The sequence below is a fragment of the Micropterus salmoides genome, unplaced genomic scaffold (genome assembly GCF_014851395.1).
Source record: "Micropterus salmoides isolate LMB-PRFRI ecotype aquatic unplaced genomic scaffold, ASM1485139v1 Ms_hic_scaffold_22, whole genome shotgun sequence".
Classification (NCBI taxonomy): domain Eukaryota; kingdom Metazoa; phylum Chordata; class Actinopteri; order Centrarchiformes; family Centrarchidae; genus Micropterus; species Micropterus salmoides.
In genome coordinates this window covers 19,745,750-19,773,720 of record NW_024041373.1, presented here as the reverse complement: position 1 = coordinate 19,773,720, position 27,971 = coordinate 19,745,750, and the positions used below count along the sequence as shown (strand labels likewise).

Sequence of the window (27,971 nt, the reverse complement as noted above, 5' to 3'; positions counted from 1 at the left end):
TATATATCTATATATATAGTATATTCATTCTGCACAACACTTCCCATAGCGTGACAAAGTATCTGTGACCTCAGATCATGTAAAGCAATGACATTGGTTAGATTTATCAGTTTAAGTTGTCATTTTATATATCTTTTCTATGTGTTTTTTCTCTCTGACATCATTTGTTTCAGCTGGAAGTGAGAGAGGGGGCTCCGATCCAGCTGTTATGATAGAAGGAACTGGAACACTGGATCTGATATTTTTCATCTCACCAGTCAGTGTCCTCACAAGTCCAGCAGTGCCTCCTTTCTGAGAATACTGGAAATTTATCAGGAACTGTAAGAGGAGAGAGAAGAAGGAACCTCCTCTCCATGGACATGCAACATCCGGTGGACAACAGACAAACAGACGGCCCGGCTCATTGCCCAGCTGAGCCAAGAGTGGATGAACAGACAATGATGACGAAGAGATGAGATGGTCCCCCTCTCCATGTCCCAGAGAGAGAGATGGCATTGATTTTAGCATGATGGCACACGACTGGTCAGCCTCTTGGATGTCAGTGGTTTCCCCTGTGTGAGAAGAGAGATTGAGTTAAATATGTAAGTGGGAATGAAAGACAATAAATACATTTAAATTTGGGTTTAATAACAAAATGATCAGCCATGGACATGGTGCTGGAATGTTATATTGCATGCACTGTGCAAATTTAAGGTTTGAGCTGAATGTAATTGTAACATTACGTATAGTATGTGTATTTAAAACCTGAAATGGTTCTAAAAATAGTGGCTGTGACAAGATATCTACAATGATTGGCCATTACAATACAATAACTAAATGACAAGTACAGTATGCATCATTTTGCACTGGACATTACCTGGAATCAAGAGCCTTCAGAACAAGTTCTTACTTTTCTAAGGGAACAAAAAAGACACTTTAAATGAAGTAAGTTTACCATGCAAATGATTCATACATAAATCATAATATGTAGAGTATAACAATTTGTAAGCTAGATAGACAAGAGCTATGCTTTCCATTCAGACTACCTCAAAAACACAATAGAGAACGAGTTCTCTGCCATCATTATAAAGCTATTGAAAGCCAAGCATTTTATAAAAACAAAACTCTATAATAGCTAGCTATAATATTAAAATCATCTTTGTCAGAATGACAAGCAGAGAAATGTAGGAGGTGTGAGACAGTGCAGATTTTAAGCACATGGATATACCTGTATAATTCTGAATTATCAATCATGTTATGATAGTCTCTGTGGCTCTGCTATTCATAATGGTTTCTACAAGCCTGTCAAGAATCCTGATCACCTACTCCATCATCCACACCTGAAGCAGACTCTATTAATACGTTGTAGTCACTCTCTCTCATTGATATTGCTGGCATGCAGGTGCCATTTTGTTTGACATGTTCTTTGGTTTGACCTGTTTTGCACTTTTAAGCAATTCTACCACATACACCGCTGTATTCAGGAATTTTATATCACTTTCAGATACAGTATAGTATATTTTGTAGGAGACATATAGTTAAACCTACACTAAGCAATATGACACAAATGACTACATGTAATTTAAAGGAGTTGCCTGGAGTGCCATCTAACTCTGCAGCTCAAGACAGACTAGCTTTTGTTTAGGAGTTAATGGAGACCAAACCACAACCAAAAGGAATAGAAACAGAACTGCATTTGGATGCAGGTGTTGTTCTAAATCTACAATGATTTTCTGCCCCTTAGTGGTCAAAGATATCTGTATACACTTGAGTGAGTACAATTATATCAAACCGGCGCCTGTAGCAGAAATATGTCACTACAGGTGAGTGCAACAGCAACTTCCATGCTTGTTTTGTATGTGAATGGATTACTGGAAATGGGTTTAAAGTGTGATTTAATAGACTTTGAAAAGGTGTGACTGTGGGTGCCATGGGGGAAGGTTTTAACATCACCAAGAGACTGCATCATCAGTGTATGTACAAACAACAACAAAGGTTGTAAGCTTGCACCGTCATCTACATGTACTTCTCTGCGTCTCATCTTATTTTCAAGCTTAAACATTAAAGGCTATAAGGTTTTTTTAACCTTCTTCTTGGCCTGTAATAACTCTTGGTAGGCACTGGAACGGATGAAACGGCTGTAAGAATCACTCTTCATCAACTTGTAGATGTGTTCCTGTTGTAGAGACACATAATGTGAAAGAAATTTATAAAAGCATCAGAAACATGATCAACACATTGTGCTGCATAAAAACAATAAAATGCTATACTGACCACCAAAACAAAGCTGTGATTCACATATTGCCAGGAGTTATGACGCTGCTTTTGTGTCACTTACACTATACTTATGTGCAGTGTAAAATTGTACATAACACAAACAACTACAGAAATGTAATTAAATGTATTTGTATCATTTGCACCTGTGCATCCTCGAAGGCATAGCGTCCAGGATCTTTGACATTCTGGGTGGTTTTGTCGTAGCTCTTGGAGTCAACGTTGATGGCACTGGGCGCTCCAGGGGCCAGAAACTCCTGCCAGATCTCTTGAACCCGAGTTGGAACTTCTCTGATGGGACGTTTCTTTAGTTCCTGGACAGCTAGCCAGAACCTACAGACCAAAGTTAACAGTAAGATAGGTGCTTAATACAGTAGTTCTGGACCGCAAATTGGAAGTGGTATAGCTAGTAGTAAACTATGTCAAACAGGAAATTGGCATAAAAGTTAGCAAGGATAAGGTAGTCAGATCCACACTGGTACCATCCCTGGGTATTGTCCATTTACAATGTCATATTTTTCAAAGTCAGAAGTCAGACAGCATAGTCCACAAATTACATCTTTATGTAAACAAACGTAAAAGGTAATTTGCCTTAGGGTTCACATTCAGGTTTAAAATGCTGCCAACAAAGTCTCTTGATATGCATTCATTATGGTTCAGAAAATAATCTCCAATAATAATTCAAAAAATTCCAGTGAAGAGCATCCGATTCTATTTTACACATATTACATTAACAAATTTGGTCCATCATCTTATTATTACAAATGAGATAAGATTCATGGTAAGAATTTTAGTGTGTGTATCACTGGTGGACACCTCAGCAGAGAGGACAAGTTAAGGTTTATAGGGTTATTATGTCCATGAATAGCAGCATGCTTTTTCTTAATAATCTATATCTTTTCAATTAGTGGAGCGTTAATATAACGCTCAACTGCCTGAGAGATTAAATGATAATTTAATCAAACCACATTATAGACCACATTATCTGCTTTGGGCAGAAACAATACAGACATGTACCATCAGAGGGAGCAGAGGGGCTATCCTGCACATTCATATTTAGCTGTTAGCATGCACCTTTGATACTCTGCGGTATTCGTGAATAAACAGATTAACATAATTTTCCTGCCCACCTGTGTAATTCCAGCCACAGCTACAGTTGTGCATATTTATGAAAAAAATGCTGCATCCACCAGCTCACTCTGCTTTGATGATACAATATTACTGTAGGTTACTTCTTATACATAGGAAAAAGCAACAGCAGCAGTAACAACAGTAATAGTTGTTAGCTTCCAAGTTGTTGCTGACATGAAAATGTACCAATAATTAAGCAAGCACTTGTACAGGGTGTAAAAACACAATCAAGTGAGCTACTATTGAGATTGATGATGTCTCTTATCATCAGAGAATCACAGAAAAATTATTAGTTATTATTAGTTAGTTATTAGTTATTATCCAGTACAATCTGCTTGTATTAATGACACTGTGGCCAATATCTGTTCACACAGTCACATCTTGGGGACCCATGTGGGAAGTAGTTAAAATGAGTTCTGCCTCAAACAATCATAACATTAAAATCAATGTTACATGTTAATGTTAGATTATTCTAACACTCTGAAAGTGGCCATAAACCATAGTGACTACTTTTTACTTTTCATACTTAAATACATTTAGGTTATTATACTTCTGTATTTTTACTCTTGTCTATTTTGAATGCAGGACTTTTACTTGGATTATTTTAACATTGCTGTAATACTACTTTTACTTAGGTAAAAGGTCTAAGTACTTCTTCCACCACTGTTGTCAGGTGTTTTAATACACAGACTGACCTAATAACTATATCTAGGTTTTAGTTTTATGATGACGTAAAAGGTTTATTTACATCACTTCGGAGTACACATGACAGTAAAACAGTCCGATATTTTTAATTATAATCAGCTGAAAACAAAACGCTATTTCATCTGGATGTAAGTCAAACTATCTAGTCATGCATGTGAATATTCTTCATATATAAGTTGTCAAAAATACAGATAGAGGCTTTAATATTATTTCAGGCAAAACAATGTTCTCATAAGTAACAAAAAACAAGTATGGTGTGTGTGTGTGTGTGTGTGTGTGTGTGTGTGCGAGTCAGCGCTCGGAGATTGGTGTCTATTTCACTGTGTACCTGAGATTCTCTGAGCTGAACTCAGACTCTAGGAACTTGAGGAACTGCTCTCTCCCCACAGGATCTTTGAGAACCTCATCGATGCCAAAAGCCCACCTCTTTACCCTCTGCTGGCCTGGCTCCTTACTGGAGAACACACAAAAATACAACCTATCTTTCACAAATGAAATATGTGTGCAACAAAACATAGAATAAATGTAAACACATATCAACCTGTGTATCCATCTAATATCTGTTTTGTTCATTTACCCACCTGGCTTCGAGCTCCCAGAGTGTAGCGTCATCTGAGATCCAGGGGTTAGATGGATCTGAAGGCGTGAGGAAGGGGTCATATTCAACATACTGCTCTGTGTAGCCCAGCAAACTGTTTGTTGAGGAGAAAAAACAGAGAACATATGACTTACATCAATCTGTATCACTGATGGAAATCTCACATATATTATAATCAAGTTACCACGTCTGGTGTAATTATGTGCCATACCTTTCTGTGAGTGAATATGACTTAGTTGTTTAATTGTAAGCTTTAATTGGTAAAAGGAGAAGTGAAATTTCCTCTTGAAAGCAAATACTTCAAATTCAAATTAAGGTAGAGTCTGACTAGAGGGATTGACCCAGTATTTGGACAGAGAACTTGTTGCTGATGTATCTCTGTACAGAAGCTCTGAGAGGCAAGTGAGAAAAAAGTCTGATCAGAGTCGTTTTTGTCCTGTGTTTATACCTTAATAACAGGTGAATTTTTTTTTTTGTCAGGATTATTTTCTGTCTAAGTTCCTTTCCTTATATTATCTGTGAAAGAAGTGTTTTTGTTGTAATAAATAGTGAAGTCAAGTGCACCACTACCCCATTTTCTAAATAGAACTAAAAGCATTCATGTTTTTGCCCAGGTAAAGCGCAGATTTCTAGACATAACAGTAATGTTACATAACTTTTAGTTAGAGTGCATGGAGAAATTAAAACTCATCTGGAAGAAAACATAAATGCTTTTAGTCCTATTTAGAACATGGGGTAGTGCTGTACTTTCCTCACCTGTTTCACAGATGAAAACAATGTTTAAGCTACTTCGATAAATTATCCTGGCAAAACGTATTTTTGTTCGCCTGTCAAAATGTTTTTTCATGTGTTCTTAAGTCATATACACAGGAGAGAATACAAATTTAGATCCCAAAAATGGATCACTAGAATGTTTTTTTTTCCACTTTCCTCTCAGGGCTTCCGTACCTCTCTTTTTTTGGACAAATCGACACTTTATGTGACATCCAGTATCTGGCATTATCAGTGCTGACACTCACTGTAGGCATTGTCCGGGCCCAATCACTCCTCAAGGTCATCGTAGCTTAATTCCACACCATGTTAGGCCATTTAAAGGCTCAATAAACAGATCAATGGCTAAATTGAATAAAGACACAAAGAACATCACTCACCTCTCCGCCACTTTGGACATTTTCAGTCGATGCCTGTCTAATTGCAATTGCCAATAGGTGATCTGAAACCATAGCAGTGAACAATTAGCATTAGCAATCAATCTCCATGAATTCACAAGGAATTGTTGGTTTGAAAGTATATTTGCATACCAGCTGGATGATATTTGAGAATTTTAAACTCTGTACTACTTTGTGTTCAGTATGAACATATCATCATTTTACTAAACTGATTTTCAATACAATTATTTGCATACCAAAAATGATGTAAATATAAAGTAACAGATGAAAATTCTTCAATAGTAGAGTGCCATCTGCAGGTCTTACCTGTTCCTGCAGTTCTTCTTCTGTAGGCTGCTTGGCCTCTGGGCGGGGGTGTGGGTTGGGCTGTGTGTACGGATATCGTTTTGCAGCCCATACACAGACTGAGACAACAAAAACATAAATATAACTATCAATAGTAGTAGCCTTGCAGCTGCTGACAAGCACAGCAAGGAACAACAAGCTTGTCTGTTCATGTCTGTTACAGTGTGTGTCAACCCTGACCTTAAAAAAATATGTATCAGTGGGAAGTTGCACTGTACCTTTCTGGTTTTGTGAGGGTTTTTCATTCTGGAGGACTTCTTTATGTCGACTTCCGTTGTATTCACACATCCAGGCTGTGAGAAAAATGAGGAGAAAACCAGAAAATCATGAGTTAATTAAACTTAAATAAAATGTTTATGACTTTAGCTGTTTATGTTTTGCCCTCTAGGAGGACGCCACAAGCGGTAAAGGTACAATTTTTCCTACCATTTTATTAGTTTCAGTTAATCAAATACAATATGCTTGGCTGGGTGGTGAAGTGATTCCGATAAGTCTCCAGGACCATGTGTCAGATGCTTGTTAATCAAACATGGAATGTGCCAATTTTAGCAAAACAAGTAAACCGGCGAACCAGAGTCTTAGTTTGCAAATTCTGGCTGATTGAACAAGTGGTCTAATCTTGGTCTCTTCCAGAAGAACAAAGCAAAGTGAAATTTGAATTAATATTGATTATGTTGCTCAAAGGACCCATAAATTGTACTTATTTTCCAATTAAGCATGGACCAATGGCTTTCAGAGAAATACAGAAGAGGGGACTCTTTAACCTCAGGGGGAAACTAAATGCTAATGCTAAGCAAGAGTGTATGAACAAGGTAAAGAGCAACAGTGAAGCTGACGTGCTGTGACAGTTATTGATGTGGCATTTCCTGTGTGTGGCAGAGGATACACGACGGGGGATGTTCACCTCTTCACACCATTCATATTTCACAGTAATCAGAAATGTATAGCTCATATACAAATTACCTAATCTATGGCGTGTTTGTAACTGCAACATTTTCAAAACATTATTCCTTTGTCACACTGTGCAGTGCATCCCTACTGCCTGTGAAATGTGTGGATGTGGTGGATCACTTTTGCAGGAACAATTAAGATGATGTCGATAATGTCAGCAATGATATCATTACAGCAAATCAGTAATTTGACTCACCACTGGTCTGTGCACGTCCCAGAATGCTCTTTCCTGACTGTCGAGAATTTTCCTCTCAATTTTGTCTCTTTTCTTGTCCACTCTGAAAGAAAAAAAAAGGAGTTCAGAACTGTTTTTACAGAGCCTGTGGGTTATTCCAACACACGTATGATCCGTTTATTCCATCACATGGTTAATGTGCAGTTCATCTGTGAAGGTTGTGTGCTGCTAATTACAGGGAAATCGTAGCAAACCACTAAGTTAAATCATGTCATAATGAGGGTGTAAGAGGACTCACTCATAATGGCTCAATGCGTGTGTGGTTCTTATAGAAACCTACTTCGCTTGTGCTTCTGCTTGCATAAAAATGAACTCCCATTTCCTGGCGAAAGCTCTCTGTAGCCTTGCTAGGCTCTCCTGCAATGGAAACAAAGAACAAAAATGGGGGGGGGGTGGGCTTTAGAGGGGCCTGGGCTGAATATGTTTACTGCACATGATGTGTACAGTGCATGGCTGGATACCATTTTAATGATCACATACAAAAGAAAAAATCCTTGGTGATTCATTTAATAGCTTTGGTGAAAGGATAGTAACAAATGATGCAGTGACACACAGAAAACAAATGTTCTCAGTGTTAGTATGACCAAAAAGGCAAGAGATAAAGTCTGAGAGCCGTGCCAACACAGGAACAGAACAAATACGTGAAGAGGGGAGTGCTGACAATAAAAGACCTCTCTCACTTACCGCTTCATAGTCTGCAAGCTCCAGACGTGCTTTATTTTGCATTGTTCTTTTGCAGAGGTAAACAGCTGAGAGACAGAGAGATTGGTAATAGAGGGAGAACAGGATCTCAGCTTGGTTTTAACAGCCTTAAGTGGCCCTGCGTTTACTCATTTAATCCTCTCAACTGCACATTTAAACTGGCCTGCATATCACAAAGGTCATTGACTGTGCATGGTGTCTGAGCGTCTGTTACAGTGTGTGCTTGTGTATGTGTGTGTGCACACCTGACTTTAAATTTTTTTCTGTCCTGTAATCATCCATTCATCCCTTTGTTAACTGACCATTATGTGAAAACTTCATTATGCCATTAGACTGTTTTCATTAGGAGGCATCATTCACGTGAATCAGTTGCTACATCTGAGACACTCTAACTTCCCCTAACACTCAGGATTATTCCCACAGCGAGCATTAGCCTCTCCTACAACTCAAAAACAAATGAAAGACCTGCAAGGCTGCGGCTATTCACCCAAACCATTTCTGGCATTATGAAATGTTTATCTCCACTCCGCTCTGCTGTAAACAATGAAAAGCTCATCCCTGTATCACCATTAAAACATTCAGCCAAATGTGCCCAATTGGTGCACACATACAAAAACATCCCTCGTTTCCATCACTGTAATCAGTCTGCCTCAGTCAGAGAGTATGACTGAGGCAACTGACTGAAGTTGGAATACATTAAAAATAGAAATATATAAAATAGAAATAAGATAGAAAGCACAAAGCATCATTGCACGCCAACTGCACAATAACCGATTCTAACTGTGGGCCAAGCATCTAAAACAAAATTTGACTCTATCTACCATCCACATACAGCAGTTGCATCATTTCTGTTAATTTTTTGAAACATCAGCAGTAATAACATATCGACTGGACAAATATATTTTATGCACTACAAAAACAGTGTGCATCATTAGTCTCTTCAGTACTGCTTGATGCACAAAGTAGCAGTTAGACTATAACAGAACAACTCTCTCACCATAGTCTGTGTTTTCTGGTTCCCAGCAGTTTGATGGCCAGAAGTATGGAGTCTGTTGGGAAAAACAGGTCATTATGAAACAAAACTAAAAGAAACCTTACTTCGTTGACAGCAAACCACATGGTGTTTTGAATCAAAGTGAGCACTTTCCACGAGAGGTGGGCACGCAGTCACAGCCCTGCGTCTGCCACAATAAAACATTTTGTTGTATAATGGGCTCGGCATAACATCTAAAGCACATAAGCTCCTTTCAGTGAGCACTGAGAACAGACAGCATGAATCTTGACCCTCCTCAGGCTGCATTGTATGGACTGGTTTCAGATGAAAACCGATTACATGTAAAAAGTGAAGCCTGCTACTAACACAAACAGCCTTAGGCATGGATTTACTTTGGTTAGTTCTGTGCAGCACACTTGGGGGAGCTCACTAAAAAATCTTTAAAACTGCCAGTCCCACGACTGACATTCAGAGCAATATAACCTATAAATATTATGGTCCACAGCAACTCCTATTTACCATTTTGACTCCAGTAACAAAGAAGCACTTTAACAGATTTCTCTACTTTCTTCTCTGGCATGTCACCCTATTTATAGACTCCAACATGCTCAGCTATCCGAGTTGGAAATTTGTCATGTGTAAAATAATTTTTGTACTTTATCAGCATGGAAGGCACTTCAGATGTTTTAAATAGAAATGACAATAAAGTATATTTCAAACTTACGAAAAGTATTTTTTCTTTATGAAAAATACATAAAACAAATAATTTTTCAGTCCTACAAATCCAATGCAAACCTGTTGGCAATCACAACTCTGGAAATCTGGATTGAAACTTTCTGTTTACACATAAGTGAAAACCTTCTCTATAGGTCATATGATGACATAACACATGTTAAAGTTTGTATAAAAACTGGCACAATATACCTCTAATAAAAATGTGGATGAAAAAATAGTACAAACTATTTTTTGTTTTATTGGACTAAATCTAATAGTCCTTGATCCCAGCACTACAATTAAGGTCATTTAACTTTAATAATATTACAATAGATTTCTAGAGACTACGAGATAGTATAAGATCCTTGAACACAAATCATCATTATTCTTACCTGAAACCTATAGAAAGTGCCATCATCTTTGAGAGTGAGGACATGGTCTGAGATGGGGAAGAAGTAACCATGTGCAGCCATCAGAGTTCCTAGGTGAAGAGCCTCCACTGGAGAAAACACAAACAAAAAGTCCATTTACAACTTGGTGTACTCCTGTTTCATGTACATAAAACATTCACACATGCATCAGCATCTTTTGAGTGTTCAATGAAATGGCTGTGGGCAGGAAGATTTTATTATTTTAAACAGTATAATTAAACAACACAGTCAACTGTTGTACAGATATTTATACCGCTACTCTGTGTTTCAACAGAAACTTAACATCTTTCATTATTCCAAAACAGTGAGATGTAGTGGGAACTGAAAAATATATTATATATTATAGATCTTTAATGTGTATTTTGGAATCCATAAAAAGATTATGTTGGTTTAAATGCATATAGCTATGTTCAAAAGAAAATATAAAATGTAATTTATCTTTACAGATAAATTATTATCCAAAATATTTACTCACATTCTCTAAGAAAAAATATCTTTTTCAAACAAAATAAAAAATTTAAACCAATATTGTAATCTCAGGCCTTTAAAGGAATTCAATTTTATGTTACTTTTTTAATAATAATTTGACATTTTCAGGTTTGAAGGAATAGTTGTTTGCTATCTAGCAAAGTGTTACAGTGCATGATAAGGTTGATACCGCTCTCATATTAGCTTAGCTTAGCACAAAGACAACAGGGGAAAACAGTTGCAAAATGGTAACAAAATCTATCTATCTATCTATCACCAACTCTTAAGATCAGTAATTAAATGTTACATCTCATTTGTGTAATCTGTACAAAAACAAAGTGTCAAAACAACAATCCACCATTTTATGAAGGTGGTTATGTGTCAGACTATTTCTTTCCCGATGACCACTACCTTCCAGGAGTTTACACTAGCTGTCTGGCCATTGCTCAGAGCCAAGAAATAGACACACTAGACACTTTGTACTGACTAAACAAACAAGATATGTTAATTTGTGAGCTTTACATGTGCTGGTGGGTGGATTTTGTTACCATTTGAAAAAGACTGTTGGTATCTGTTTCCCCCTGTTCCAAGTCTTTGTGCTAAGCTGAGCTAGCCACCTGTTGATTGTAGCCTTATATTCAACAGACAGAGCATGGTATAAAAATAATCTAATTCTCTGCCAGAAAACAGTTTCAAAAGTAAGTGATAAGGCCCTTCCGTAATATAAATTCAATCACATCCTCTTTATAAACACTGTTTATTCAGTTTATACCGAATCATTAAAAGACAAATCAAAATTTTCATTAAAAATTCTCTGATTATCCTGCACTCAATAGTTCCTCATCACAGACCCTGAGCCAGCATGCTGTTTTTTATCCCACCACCTAATTAACTTTATTCACCTTTCATCCCTCAGTATAAATTCATCCTTGACAAAATGACCAGCGAGAAAGAACACCAGGACCTGAATTAGGAGCTGCTGCTCTAATAGACTCTGACACTGCTTTGACAGAAGGATCGGCAGGTCTCCGTTCCAACCAAACAGCACAACAGGAGGTTTCACTGATTAGCCCCCGTTCAGCCGGATAGGCGGAACTCATCAGTCAAATCACCTGGTGTTGTACTTGGTTGGAGAGAAAACCTGCTTCCCTCTGGTGCTCCACACATGGTTGACTGTCCCTGATTTAAAACCATCAGATAATGAAAACATGTAATCATCATCAACAGTGTGTCTCGTCTGCCACCACTTATTTCCTGCTGTTCTCAACCTGTAACCCCTTTATGGTGTCGTCAGCTATTATTCATGTTCAGTATAATGTGTTGCCACTTTTTGGTCATTATTAACAGTAAAGGAAACAGTTAATGTGTTGTTCTCCAGTAGTGTCCTTGTCTGTTTATGTCACTTAATTCGAGTAGTTTAGTATTAACTGAATATTTTGTGTAAAGCCCAGGGGTGGCTAGCAGCAAACGGTAATCTTAACACACCCATAAGCTAACAAATGCAATGGTTGATATGGTCTAAAAAGGTAGAGCTATGAATGCTATAACAGGAGATTACTTAATGCATGCATAAAATATGCACATCTCTGCTCTCTCACTCTCTAACCCACACACACACCCACACATGCATACGCACTGGGTGCATGTGTGTGTGAGATAAATAGAGACTTTCCATTGGCTTTTCCTTTACCAATGAGTTGACTGTCACAGCTTTGAGCGGTCATGATGCGTATGTGTATGATTGTGTGTGTAAGTGGGCTGCATTTAGTAATAAATTATGACTCATAAGTTATTTAAACCTGTCTACCTATAAACACACTCCTTCCCCTCCACTGTACTATTTCTTACAGCAATATTGCCCCACATGCATCTGCATCTGTCTACGAAATACAGAGAAATTCAAGAAGACAGACATTTACAAACAAAAAATCCACTCATCCATACCTTTTTATTTATTATCCATTCAAAAATGTCATTTTCTGGATTGTTATGTCAGATGGGGTGAATGTCAGATGAAAGTAAAGTCAGCAAAGTATGAAAAATTACATCTAGGTCAGTGCTGTTAGAGCTTGCTGCCTCCTATTCTTCAAACACTGGGCTAAGTGCCTGTCTGTATGTGATGATTTGCTCAGCCTCTATGCTATTGTTAAAGTGAAGCTGAGGGTTTTTCTGATGGGAGTTTTAAGGATGGATGTTGAATGTCATCCCCACACATAGTAACTGATAGAACAGGCCCCCCCCCCCCGATGCTGCATAGCCTATTTTGCTCATTTCCAAATTTGGAAATCATCCAGCACAATTTGAAAGGCAGATACATGAAATTTGATAAAGCTGAGCTGCAAGTGGTAGTGCAGAATCCAGTAGAAAGATTTAATTTCTTCGAGTATATAGAACATATTCAGTATGATGGGCACAAAAGAATAAATCTGAAAATGCAAAATCAGACTAATGAGATGGAAGGATAAATAAAAGATTAAATAAGATTGTTTTGTTGTTACCTTTCTAGTAAGAGTCTATAAATATCAATTCCTGGTAGCAAAAGAGCTTCTGGCTTCCATTTAACATATCACAGGCTTTTCTATAAGTTATATAGCTGACTAAACCTTGGACTGGAATTAGTCAAGTTGTCAAGAAAGGCCGGCCTCAGAGTCCAGGGGGAAATCACCCATTGATTTCATCATGTTATCAGGTCTGTGCCAAAAACTTAGCAGATTGGAGCCCTGCCAAGTGGTGTGTGGAAGTATTCTTCCAGCTGAGCTGTATCTAAAGACAAGGAAAGAGACTCTGTAGTTTAGTTATATTTTGATTATAACAGTATTTAGAAATACAGTATGCATATTTAGGATAGTGATAGAGTACATTCACTGAAGTTCTATACTTAAATGCAATTTTGAGGCACTTGTACTTCCACTCTACTGCATTTCACATGATATTTTTGTTTTTGTTTCTTGTTACTTTGCAGATTGAGATTTTACATTTAAAAAATGGCATCTTATAAAATACAATACATTATGAAAGATAAAACCAGTTGTTTAATCATTTTGGCCTGTGACTCCTTCCTAAAATACTGTCTGGTTATAGTCTATAAGCTGAAAGCAGTCCCAGAGAGATTTACCTCTCTAAAAGTCTTAGATGGTTTTATTTACATAATTGTTTGAGGGTAAAATTATTCAATATTTGACATAAAAAAAAGTCTTCAGACAACTCTAAAATATTAATACAAATATGTGTTTTCTACCCCATTAATCATCTCACAGTCCCTCAGACTTATCTTGTGAGTAGAATTTCTATCCCGACATTATTACATCAGACAGATAATTTGTGAATAAATCAGGTAGCTTCTACTGTTCTTAATGTCATTTGGAAGAGAAGAAAGACAGTGGTGTACTCGCCTCTAACCCATCTCTGATTAAAAACAGAGCATGTTACCGGGTGTTCCTCGTAGGGATCTTTTCCATGATGTTGTCAGACACCTGGTATAACAATCAAAGAAGCACTTTTCTTTCCTAAGGAAGTTACAAGGTTTTATACATTTGTATGCCAGGGTAGCAGTGTACAGAGGAGTGATCTCATGAGACTGAAAAAGATTATCTAAATCACTCTACTTTAAGAGTGACTCTCAAGGAAGTTTAAAGAAGGCTGGAGGAGAAATCCAAGAGCATTATACAGAACAGCTTGCGCCCTCTCCATGCTGTTCTGATGGGCCACATGTCCTCCCTCAGAGATCATTTTACTGTTCCCTGGTATTGCACAGATCACATTAGGTGCTCTTCAATACGCAATTCACAACTTTATTAATATGATATAGACTCACAGACAGTCTGACTGTTTTTTGTTGATGTGATTTTGAAGTTATGTTAAATGTTAAAAGTGTTGCTGTTTGACAACTAAATTTCTCCCACAGAGATCTAAATGTTCTAAACAACTATTCTTTTTGTATATGTATGTTTGTATTATGCATGTATTTATGTACGTACTGTATGTAAGTATGTATTTTGGGCATTGTGATAAACTACTTTTTCACAACTGTGATAACATTTACAAAATTTGAATAGTAATGTTACATATTTTTTACTATAATGATATCACTAGAAATCCATTCGTCTGTAATTTCTGCTTTCTCTCACACAGGTACAGAACACACACACACAGAGAGGCAATGACTCCAGCACATGTCAGTCAAACAAAAAATACTCCTGAGAGGAAGAGATTTTATCAAACAAAATTTTACTTGCTGTGCTGTGGGAATGCATTAGATTCTATAAAAAGGACAGTGTTATCTTCTTATCTTATGTGTAGTTCAACATCACACACGCATACATGCACAGATATTCACACATGCATACAGAACATATTGTTTCCCACCTCCCTGTCTCAAAAGCTCATTTACCCAGCTAACTGCTATACAGTATGTGGCTAATGATTATGTAAATACTTGAAAGCTGTCATATATATATATATATATTCTTGGACTCAATGCTCTGCGAACGGTGCGAGCTCAAAGGCCGAAGAAGAACCACCAAAAGAAGAAACCACTTCCCCTTGTACTGTCTGGGATCTATGTTCAGCCCAAGTCAGGGATGAATTATTACAAGCTACCTGTGAATTGGGTTCACCCTGGGGAGTTTCACTTATTGCTACCTGGATACTATGTTGAACAAGAGAGGTTTCACCAAATTTATCTTAAAAAATATGTCCTGCCTTTTTAAAATGATCATTAAAAGCATATGCCTCTTATCTGTTATAACAGCATTTCCTATATTCAACTGGTGAGAAAAGCTGTTAACTTTCTTATTTTGTATTGCTCTAATAGTTTTCCAGAATGTGGAATGGTCATGCAAACTAATTGACGTTTGTGCCAAGGGTTATCTAAATTTTTTATCCTTAACTTCCTAATGGGGGCATGTTTATTTTCATGCTTTAAGAAATGTTGCTGTAAAAAGCTACAGCATTGTCAGTGGTAGGGATCAATTCAGTTTGATACAATTTCACTCTGAATAAATCTTGTAGAAAGCTTGCTCCGAGAAGTGCCTGAAACAACGTCAACAGTCCGACCTTCAGATTTGGGTAATTTTGTACTCCTAACACATATAGTACAATGATCACTCATGTTATTTGGAAAAACACCAAACATATTTATGTGGTGCATTTGTTAAAATAAAATGAGTGTATCTTTTCTGTGTTGGATTAAAGAAAATTTAAAGATGTGTTTATTTCTTTATTTTAAAGAAGAGTCTATATTTTATAGACAGACCTGATGTATTTGTCACTATACAGTGTCATGGAATGTATTTTAACAATAACATGACAGAAGGGCTGCCGACTGATGCTGGAGAGTCTGCAGCGGTTTTTATCACTCTCCTGGCCTAATCAAAACCATAATACAGCAAAGCTAATTCATACTGTAAGCGACTCTGTTAGCTAAGCAGTCATTAGTTCATTAACCCCTTTAAACTTAGGGTTGCTTTCCTTCTTCCTTACCTTCATTTACAGTTAACTGATAATGTAGCAATCTGTTGGGTTTTTTTTCCTATGGGATGAATATATTTTGAGATTTTCCCACCAGTACTCCCATCATGATTTGGGTGATGCTAAGGGCTACACTGAGCCTTCTGTTTACATTATGGTGAATCATAGTGAATTAGGTGCTACACAGATGTAAGGACAACACACAACTGGATTACTTTTGAAATTGCAGCAAACATCTGTATTTGGTGATTATGAGACAAGATCTGGAAGTAAAAAGAGTGTCTTACTTGTATGATTATTAAGTGGATTTATGAACGTTTAACCTTAATGTATCAGAAATACTCATTTCACTCTTTTATTTTTTAAGTTGTAGATCATGTAAACCTATGGCTCCTCTTTCACATTCATCTTCTGAGTGTTTTCAATCCCTTTGTGAGATGTCTGACCAGCACATTAATGAATGGTAATGAATCGAGTCTGGGCCACCGTAAATGCGGAAAAAGTTAATTCAAATAGTTCCCCTGCCAGACAAAACAACTGGCGTTAGAGAAACAATGAATGATAATGATCTGCAATGGTCTGACTTGAAAAAAAAAACTAATATGGCAAAGAGTTACATATTCAAAACCTAAAAGGTCCAAAAGACATCTACAACTTTTGACAAGATCTGGAGACAGAAATATGCAAATGTGGTATTGAATGAAAATAGGATGGGGGACTACAGAGATTACAAAATAGGATGATAATGTTCATCTGGAGTGCGTCAGTATATTATCCGTGGTATTCATTTAGCAAAAGAAAAGTCTAAATCCCCAGTCAACTTTGATATAAGCTCATCTGCCTTTACATAATAAACATGCTGCTATCATGCTGTGAGCAAAATTAATTGCATTTACTTTGCTGTGTTTGTCAGCCCTTCCAGTGCACAACACTCTGTTCCCCACCGCAGGGCAATTGACAGCATGTTTTGTGTCTGTTTGCAAAAGAAAAATTCACAGATTTAAAAAAAAAATCCTAAAGGACAAGAAACTGTCTGTTTTCAGACTCTTTGCAGCATTTTTTTTTTTTTTTTTTTACAAATCTGATTGAGAGAACTGTTACGGAAGAGCATTTTCAGTATTGCAGATGACACAAAACACTATAATACACTATAAATGTAAATTTGCTTGAGGGAATAATATATGTGTTATTGCCAGACCTCAGTAACAGTGCAACAAAAATAAGCATTTTAGGCCCAGTTTAGCACATTAAGCAGAAGTAATTTGGCACAGTTTTTTGGCATGGCATGGAGATACATTATTAATCACAGTGCAGTCTGAGGCATGAGAAAAAGCTAATTTCATACTTTAAATGTGAAACTGTGATTCTCCGCATAAATAAAGACAAAAAACACACAGTCTATCCACTCTAGTAAGTTCAACAGATCTCAAACATTGCAGAGGTGTTTTATCATGATCTGTCTATTTCCTAGTGCCCTTATCACACACAATGATCTAAACACCCACAACTGACAAATGACAGGCAGATCCTTCCCTACAAACGAAACACACAAAGGAATTGTGTGTTGATGAGTCAGCTAAGTATCACAACTATGAACTGGCTGCAGAATACTGAGGCGCGCACTAGAGCAGACACTGGATGCCACCCACACATAAAAGCACATACGTAGCTATACTTCTTTATCATCCTTTTTAATGCAAGCAACTGGTTTAAACTTCTAATATTTATCATAGTTCAACATGCTCACTTCTGAGTCATTTTATGTGCAACAAGAAGCTCAACTAATGATCTGGCAACTCCCTCAAGACATTTGAGTTTTATTTTATCACCCTGGACTAAAATAAGAATAATGTGAAAGAAAAAAAGGAAGAATAAGAATTCCAGTGTCTGCTGTAGCTCAAGGGCACAAAAAGACAGACCAAATAAAAATGCAGAACTGTGGACTTAAAGGTACATATTCCACAAAAGCATGTAGGCCTTTGTGTTCTTCTTTCTTAGTGCAGACTAATGAAAACATCTAAGTTGAATTTGTTTTTTACAATATCTGATCACGTCTCTTGTCATGCCCTGAAAACCACCAGCAATCTAAAAATATACAATAATATACAACTGTAACAACACTGTCAATTTAGTGTTAAGTCTTTAGATTAATATTAGCATTAATTAGAAAGAGACTACACCTCACACTGTTTTCATAGATCTGTGGTTTTCTACGTCTGACACAGTGGCCCCCCTCAGGAGGATGCTTCAGGGATATCAACAGGAAGTATAATGTTGCCATGGAGTCAGCTGTTAGGCTACAACTTGAGCTCTGTTTTTAGTCTATATTAGCCTATAAGTGTTTTGTGCCCTAAGTGGTTTAAAGTAGCCTACCTTAATTGACTCCATGAGCTGTGTGTCACATGTTTGGCTGCAGCTCCAACTGCGGACTGTGTAGTTAAACAGGCCAAATTAGCAGCCAAACAACAATAACTAACTTTGTTGTTTTTCAGAGCAGTGGCATGCACCTGCCTCTTATACCTCACACAGTATCTTTGCCTCACGCCTGTCGACCACTGCACTAGATTAATATTGATCAGCTCTTTTACCTTGATCTTCGATGTCCAGATTCTTGATCATCCACTGTACAATTTCAGAACCTGAAATGAGAGAAAGCACATAAATATGAATCACTGACATATCAAATATATTCACAGTCACAGTGCGCTGAAACACCTTTTTGCATATAGATGCAAATGAAAGAGAAAACAATGGCACTCTTAACCCTACCCACCTCCCCTCATCATCACAGTGCATACCAATTCCTCTCGCCTTGCGCCATGTGGGTTAGTAATAGGCCACCCATTACCAAATTTTCTTTTCTGACACCCTATCCAAGCTGTAGTCCATTAATACAAATGACCAAAGAGACAAATGGCATAATGAAGCATCTATTGTGTACAGTAACAACAGAATTTGTCTGACTCAGTCACATCACAGGCATTGTAGTTGCAATTGTTTTATATAATCAGTCAATGCATCACACCAGACACTTCCAACTGTCACAAACAAAAACTAAGATATAAACAGGTCACAATATGGCCTGAGCAGAAGAGGGGAGAGGAGAGGAGAGATGCATTTAACGTAAAGCAGTGTCATGGTTTTGGGTTTGAGCGTGGTATTTTCCTGTTATATTATTGTTAATGCCCATTCCTGTTTCACTGGCCCTGTGTTCTTGTCCTTTAGTTTGTGTCAGTTGATCATTAGTTCCATGTTCTCTGTTGCTGTTATTGGGTTACACTCGTCCTTGTGTCTTGTCAGTAGCTTTACTCCCTGTATTTCCCTTTATTTTATAATCATCTGTGTCTGGTGTGTTTGTCTAGTTTTGTGTAGACATGTGTCTCACCTGTGGCTAATTGCCCTGCCTGCTTGTGTGTGCGTGTGTGCCCCAGTATATATTGCCCTCAGTTGTTTTCTGTCCTTGTAGTGTTGCCATCATTGTGTTGGGAGTGTGGTTTGTGTTCATGTTTTCCTGTTTAAGTCTGGTTTTGGTTCTGTGTTTCTCTGAGTAGCCTTGTTTATTATTTTATTTATTCACATGTTCTAGTTTACTTAGTATCTGTTTTCATGGGTTTGGTTTTGGATTCTGTGTTTCTATAGCTTTATTTGACCTTGTCATGTTTAGTCTTTTGTTCATTCGCATGTTTAAGTTTTATAGTATCTGTCTTGTCTCATATTCTAGTTTTGTCCTGCATTTTTATCTTATTGTCTACTCCTGGTCTGTGTACTTCTGTATTATTTAGTCCATGTTTGCTCTGTGTTCTGTTTAATAATAGTTCAGTCTGTTTTCCCTGTTAGTGGTAGTTTATTGGTATATTTGTGATCTGTCTGCTTATGTTCTGGATCAGTTGTTAATATTCTGTTCCTTCCTGGTTATAATTAGTTTCTCTATGGCCTTTTGGTGTCATTGGCTGTGTCCGAAACCCCCTCTCATTCACTACTCCCTACCTCCTATGTAGGGAGTTGTATGTAGAGCACTATGTAGTGAACTCACTCGCATTAATAAAACAACACTTTCGGACACTACTTTTTCAGTGGACCCAAAGATTGCTATGGACCTGAGTACAGACTAGCTAGAGAGAGTAGATTAAGTGTACTTCTCTCAATTATTTGCTCAACCCCTCAGGCTGTTTTTATTTTCCATTTAACTCTTTTAACCCTGATTGTACACTGCACTGTAACTTTTACTGTCCTGTTTTACCCTGTTTTTTTTTCTATTTCACCAAAATTATATTTTAATGTGTATTTTTTCAATTTCCCTATGTTTCTTTTATTTAATGTAAAGCACTTTGAATTGCCTTGTTGTGAAATGTGCTATACAAATAAACTTGCCTTGCCTTGCCTTACTCCGATCGTTATTTCGGCGCCGATAATTACGTCATTGCCGTCGGACAAACAGTTTTTTCTATCAGCGCAATGCGTGATGGTATGTAGGGCTTGGTTAGTGACCATCGGTTGTACACTACTTTTTAAAATGCATTCTGGGATACACTGAGTGGACTATATAGGGTATTATAATAATCACTATACATTCAGACAGCACTGCAAAATGGCGAGCTCACTATATAGTCCACTATATAGTGAGTTCGGACACAGCCTTTCTATTTTCCCCAGCTGTCTCTCTGCCTGCCTGTGTCTCATTAGTCCTGATCCCCCTCACCTGTGTTGCTCCTGCCCTGCTCGTTAGTCCGTGTGTGTGTATATGCCTGCTTGTGTCTCCTTGTTGTCAGTGTTGAGTGTTCTGCCTAGAGCTCTGTATTTGCCTGGATCTTTGGATTACCTTGTGTTTTGGATTACCTTGTGTTTGTTGGATTTACCTCAGTTTGGACTTTACCTTGTGCTTCCACATAAGTTTGTTTCAGTTTGGAGTTAATAAATCTTTTGAACTGCACCTTCGCGTATTGTCTGTATTTGGGTCCACACCTTAGACTGCACTCAGCTGACCCCCCATGACATATTGTATATTGAGTGTTCTGCCTGTTTCTGCGTACTCTGCCCAGTTTTTGGATTTATGTTTTTAACTACCTGCCTTTGTTTGGACTTCTGCTTCACCTTGTATAAACCTGAGAATTTATGTTGTACGTTTAAATAAATATCACCAGTTGAATCCACTCTGCTCCGGTGTCCTGCATTTGCGTTTATACTCTGTATTCCTGCTCTGCACTCAGTCAATCCTGACAAGCAGAAGACAAGGCAAGACACTATAGGCTACATATATACATTTTTAACAGATGATACAATCATTAAAAACTATTTTGAGGGGATTTCTTGAGACGACCAAAATGGACATCAAACTTTTAATATGGTGGATGACATTTTGCAATTCATCTTTCATCTGAGAATACAACTGTATCCTTTTCACATCTCAGAAATGCCCCCTGGGTATTTTCACACCCCACCACAACTTTGGCACTTGGCTAATTATATATTCCATGCTATTATTACTCTTTTCCATGCTGAGAGGTGAAGGTGTGTTGAGGAGACGAGAGCCACAGAAGCCAGAACAAAGGTGTGAAATGAAGGCATGAGAGAATTCATGCAGTGAGAAAGTCAGTCCCTGTGGCGGTCTGTCTGTCCATCAGGCTATATTTCTGTCTCTGTGTGTGTCTCTCCATTTTTCTTTCACTGCGCCCCGTTGCTTTTCGGCACCCCCACAACCAGATGAGATTTCCATGGATTAACATCATTAATACAACCCCATTTTCACACTATCAAAGTTGACCCACTTTCTAAGAGAGAGCTTAAATGAGACGTGTAAGGTAATCCTCTAACAAGGCTGTTCTCTGAATTAATTAATATCATGCCAATAGACGGGGCTGTGCATACATGCGTGTGTGTGTGGGTGCAAGCATGTGTCAGAATGTTACAATATTTGAATGTGATAAGCGATAACAATTTACAATTTATTATCCCAATGATGGCAAATATTGGATAACTGCTGTAGTAAATTGTATCAGGATACAGCAATTGAACATATCAAAGCCAGAATGAGAAGGATTTCCCTAAATAATAATGTATAGACTCATACAAACATTTGGGCTATATGGAAGTTTACATAGAACTACCGGTTTTCTCTCAAGAAGTTAATATACAGCTTATTATGAATAAATAACATATAATGCTATAAATAAAAATGCGAAAAGAAAGATTCTTTAAAAAAATCTTTTTAAAGTGTGTGAATAAATCAGTCAGTCAATCTGTGGCATAGTGGGTGTATGTAGGAACGAGGAAGTACAATCAGGGTTAAAAGAGTTAAATGGAAAATAAAAACAGCCTGAGGGGTTGAGCAAATAATTGAGAGAAGGTGTTGTGTGTCCGAATCATTGATGAACCACGCAATGAATATTACATTACATTCATTCATTTAGCGGATGCTTTTATCCAAAGCGACTTACAATTGCTATACATGTCAGAGGTCGCACGCCTCTGGAGCAACTACGGATTAAGTGTCTTGCTCAGGGACATAATGGTGGATGGGTCACAGTGGGGGATTGAACCTGGGTCTCTCACACCAAAGGAATAGTCTAATCCATTGCGCCATCGCCACCCCCTTTTTATCATATTTAAACAGTAGCCTACTTGGAATAGACCTGCAAGAAGCCGCAACGTGCATGCAATTCTTGGCATGCACAACTCGGTACAAGACTCTGAATAGCAAGCAAGCAGAGCAGAAAGCAAAGTCTGCAGCTCTGCAGCTTCTCAAGATTAAAGTGGAGCTACCGTGTGTGTGTGTAACCCAACGCGGAGATGGCCTGTTTTCAGTTGGACAGGTAGGTGCTGGCAGTTAATAAGCACAATTTATACTTCTGCATCGTCAGTGCTTAGGTACGCCGTAGGCTACGCACATAGCCGTGCATATATAGTTGTGCATCGGTGTCTCCGTCATTCTGCAATTACTCTGCCAAACGCTAGCTGGCGGTAGCGCTACAGCGTCCACCGTGGTGACTTTTGCCGGCCGGGCAGGCTAACGGTTTAGCCATCCACTAACTTGAATAGGGGTAAAATATGTCAATGTCGGAGACCCAGCTTAAAAAAAGTTATTATCAAGCATGTAAGGAGCCTAGCTAATAAGGAGAGCTAAGTTAATGTTAGAATACAGCTGTATATAGCTGCTATTCAATATCGACTGCACTCGTGCTGTGTGATTAGAAATGTTTCAACATTTAAAGAGGTGGTATTCTGCTCATTTTCAGGTTCAGAATCTTATTTAGGGGTTGTACCAGAACAGGTTTACATGGTTCAATTTCATACACCAACAGAGGCGCAGCTCCTCTTTTCACCCTGTGTTGAAGGCTCGTTTTAGCTACGGAGTGATACATCTTGCCTCTACATGATCTTTGTTGGGAGTGACTCGTGCACAGTTCCTAATTAAGGACTACTAACCAATCAGAAACAGAGAAGGGCGGGTCAGTGAGAAGCCTTCGGTTCAGCTATATATCCCCTTACCAGCTTAGCAACATGGACTGGAGCAAGAGTTTCAAAGTGGTGAGTTATTAATCTGTAACAAAGTATCTTTCATCCATAAAGTTATAACTGAGTTCTGTCTCTACATCACAGTAACAACTTTATGTCCATTAACTGACTGGAGGGTAGCTAGTGTTTGGAAGGGAGAGGAGGTGTGTGCTGCAGCTCAGTATTTTTAGGGCGTGTCGGACTAGCCACTTGGCGAGCGCATTTTGGGAAACGGCTGGACAAGCTGTTTTCAAGCAGTTCAGAGCAGAGTTTTCTATGGGAGATGGGAACTCCCTTTGGGCTGGACTTTGGGCTTTTTCACTTTGCAAACCTGTTACATGCACAAAAAAGATATACAGCTCAAAAAGAGAGCGAAAATGGCAAAAAGCATAATACCACCTCTTTAAGATACCAAAAATACAATTTTATAACTCAACAGTTAAAGAAAAAATGGGATCTAGGTACACCAGTCCTGTCAGCAATACAGTATTTTGAGAACAAGTGCTGTTATTATAACAGGTGAATATATTGGCAAGTGAAGAAATTAATGTATTTTATAAAAAAATTTGAGGGTCTAAGTGGTGCAGAGGAAAAACACACCGCAGCAACCTGTGTTATGTCCCTGACTGTGCTTACAGCGTGGCCAAGTGTTTCAATGAACACAAGTCGCAGAGTTCACAGAGGGGAAACTACAGAGGGACTGTCCTTGCTGCAGTCTTAGAAACTGCAAGGGGAGTAGTGTTGTAGCATGAAGCAGTCTGAACATTAAACTCTGTACACTTGTACATTTTGTTTAAAAACAGATTGTAATACTTATGATTATGATGTAGTTTTTAGACATGTGGATCCATGTGTAGGGTAAACATGATACTGTAGTTAGGTATAGGTATGTACTATATGTAGGGTAGGTGCAAAACAGCTACAAATACAAGTCATCTGTTGCAATTCTGTCATGTTCCTACAGACGTAGCCAGTGTAGCTGTTCGCAAGCTGTATTGATTGTGTACTATCCAACAAAAAGAGAACAGAAATGCATCTGAGCTGATGTTGCTTGGCCAGATGTCAGAAAAAAATACATTAAGGTATTAAGTCAGTAGATAAATCCTTAATATTTTATCAGAATTTTGAGACCAAAATTGATCTGTATCTGCAGAATAGATTATGCTTTGTAAAGCTCAAACTGTTATTCGCTGACACAGGCTATTAATTTGATACTGTCATGCTGTAAGTTTATATTACAGTATAAAGTGCGTTGTTTATTTCATCTTCATGTGCAGTTATGATGGCCTCACTCCTCTCAGCTTTTGAATGTAGTGTATTGGAGTATCACGCCAGCATGGATTCTTATATATCAGGTTGCACTGCCCGAAAATCCAATATAATCCCCTTGACATTCTGGCACTGCTGGTCTGAAATGCAAAATGGACAACTCTCTGAATACTTTCAGTGCTTTGTTTGGCAAGAACAGAGTACTAGTCGGGTTCTTAGTGGGTGGGAGGAGAGGAGAGAGCAACAGAACAGAGCAGAGAGATAAAAGCCTTACCTGAAAAAACACTTGGGATCTTGGTTAGAAAACTTTTCACTGTTCGGATTGGGATGCCATTTTTCTCATCCTGCATACGTGCTATTACTTCCTCCATCTGGACAACACAGGGACAGTGGCAGAGAAGAGGAGAGAGGGGGAGAACGAGCATGAGAGAGAGTAAGTACTTTTCATGAACTTGCTTTAGTAAGTAGAGGCTGTGTGTGAGCAAGACAGAAAGAGGCAAACAGATACAAACAGGTTCCTGTGTGGTTCAGCCAATGTCTCTAGGGGACAGAGAGTGTGAGGCGAGGCAGTTGGTGACTAGCAATCACTGCTGTTAGATTTCTGCCTCTCATGTCATTTGTCACAAGAAAACGCCAGTAAGCTGCACTTATTGAATTCTGCAACAGCTATTGAATTTGGAAGTACAGCAATGAAGTTTCTTGTCACGATCAATCACGGTATATTTGTCTCGAAACAGTCACACATCAGAACTTTGAGCTGAGAAGAAAATGTACAATGTCACTTAAAAAAAAAATTGAAGACACAAATGTTTGTGTTCAGCGTTGACTTTGAACCAGAAGCTACACTGAAGAATGACATGCACAGGCAAATAGACACAGACATGCACACACGCAAACACACAAACATCTTCACACATCACAGAGACAGAAATGTTCTGGGAGTTATTTCAAGGGCCTGCCAGGGCAACACAAGGCAGCCACATTTCCAAGAACACACAGAAGGGAGCAAAGCAGAGAGTAGAGCATGGCCCCGATAAGCCAGTTGGATTGAATGCCAAGAAATACCCCCAAATTCCTCCCTCAGTGTAAAACGTTTTCAGCAGCCTAGCAACTACACAAACAGGCACACATTAACAAACACACACAAAGAATGTGTTACTTTATGTCCCTCCACCTGTAAAGGATTTTCTGTACTAAGAGGTATTCTTTGGGGATGGTCAATTTCCTGTTTTTTCAGCTTCAGTGATTCTGTCACCGCAAATTGAAACACTCATACTCTTATGATTGGTGCAAAAATCTTAAAATCAATTCTAAGAGGCAATAAAGTTGTTTTTCATAATTTTCTGGGTTTTTTTGGAGTCTAGTACAGAGTATTCTAGCCATGATGTAAAAACAGCAATAACACATTTCCCAGGTCATAAAAAGACTTAATTTTATCTGTGTTCCTTAACTAGACAACTACATTCTATAAAAAGAGAATCAAAAAGTATACCCAAATTACAGGTGGTATACTTGACAATTGGACAAACTGCCAATATTTATTTGGAACACACTGATGGAAATAATAGTTTCTACTTCTACTTCATTTAGCTATGACATCCATCACTATGCATCCAATAGACATACTATAGTACAAAGTTTCCATTTTCACTGGATTTGAGTAGAATGATTAGCTGACTTGCTTTTGCATGAAAGTTATGTTATTTTTTTCAAAATAATATGCCCCAAAGACAACACGTAAAGTGAAAATAACAGGGAACTCGAGCCAGATCCCTGGAGAACAACACATGACGGCTAGGTGGGTCAGAGGAAAGAGCTATTCCAAGAAAACACATGAACCTCTAGCTAGCTAGCTAGCTAGCTGGCATAGCACTGTGTTGTGTAAATGTTGTGTTTTGGTGTTTAAAATAGTCTTTTGGTTTAAAATGTTTCCTTTTGATCTGATTACACCTAACATACAGTATAACCAACTGTAACTTAGTGTGTGATGTCTGTATGTTGTGGCTGTGCACTGCACTGAAGTGCTACGTTGTTCTCATAGGTCTGACTTCATGGATCATCCCCCAATTTTCTTTCCTCTCCATCTTCATATGACACACACATGACGTATCAGTGGAACTCATCTGGGAAAAGTAACGCAATTTAAATGCAGCCAATTGTATTCCGTACAAGTGAAGGTTTTGTGTGGTCGAAAATGAATTTCTGTGGCCATACTGTTGAGACAGGAGCAGTTGTGATGTAAATATGTGACTACTTGGGTTAGGCAGTTCATGAGCTAGTACTGTAGCATAATGCTATAATGAAAGCTTGTAGCTAGTCAAATACCCTAGAGCTAAATATCATCCCAGTTAGTCACTGGAGCCTAATTGACAATGATGGAGCACAGGCAAATATTGTAACTAAAGAGCTGCCAGAGGAGAATTGAAGGGCCAGCAAGAGAAAGAAAAACAAAAAAATGCCTGAATTGATAACAAAAATACGCATTTCCCAATTATTTCAGTCTGTTCTGTGAATCTCTTTCTCCCACAGATGTAATGCATGAGGCAGGTCAGTAGGTCTACCTCTACAAAATGCTTCTGCTTATTTATTGATTTTTCCTATTTCCACACTTAACCGATGTACGGACTGTTCCAAGTAAGACCCTACTGGTACCACTGTCACACCAATGGCATACCAACATCTTTACCAGCAGGAGTCTTAACGGACAACAATGTACACCAGCCACAAGATGGGTTTCATTTTTAATAAGGAACACTGCTGCAGTCATAGACTTTCACTACTTCGTTAATAGTCTTTCTGGGAAATGTAGGAATTCACCAAATTAGGCAAGTTGACAGGGTACATTTCAAAGAGAGAATTAAAAAAAGATACTTACAATATTTGATCAACAGAAAATGTCATGACATCTAACAGTTTAAGTATCAGAGGGTGAGATTTTCTTTGGTGTTCCTCAACCAACACTAGATAAAGTAAGACAAGATGGTGGGTTTCAGAAGATAAAGACGTGTTTAAAATCAGTAAGAAACTCCTACATGCTAAAATCAAA

The 27,971-nt window shown here is 38.1% G+C and overlaps 1 protein-coding gene across 1 annotated transcript; it reads right to left on the bottom strand.

Annotated features, from left to right (window-relative positions):
* Positions 1-15: 15 nt before the first annotated feature.
* LOC119917611 (regulator of G-protein signaling 7-like) lies at positions 16-25,296 on the bottom strand. The gene is given in 17 exon segments (XM_038738002.1): positions 16-551; positions 857-893; positions 2,066-2,155; positions 2,400-2,586; positions 4,418-4,543; positions 4,671-4,781; positions 5,839-5,900; positions 6,163-6,200; positions 6,203-6,260; positions 6,420-6,494; positions 7,349-7,430; positions 7,668-7,744; positions 8,072-8,136; positions 9,087-9,138; positions 10,190-10,296; positions 18,754-18,804; positions 25,200-25,296. Coding segments are annotated over 16 exon segments (1,299 nt in total). The 3' UTR covers positions 16-551; positions 857-872.
* Positions 25,297-27,971: the final 2,675 nt, after the last annotated feature.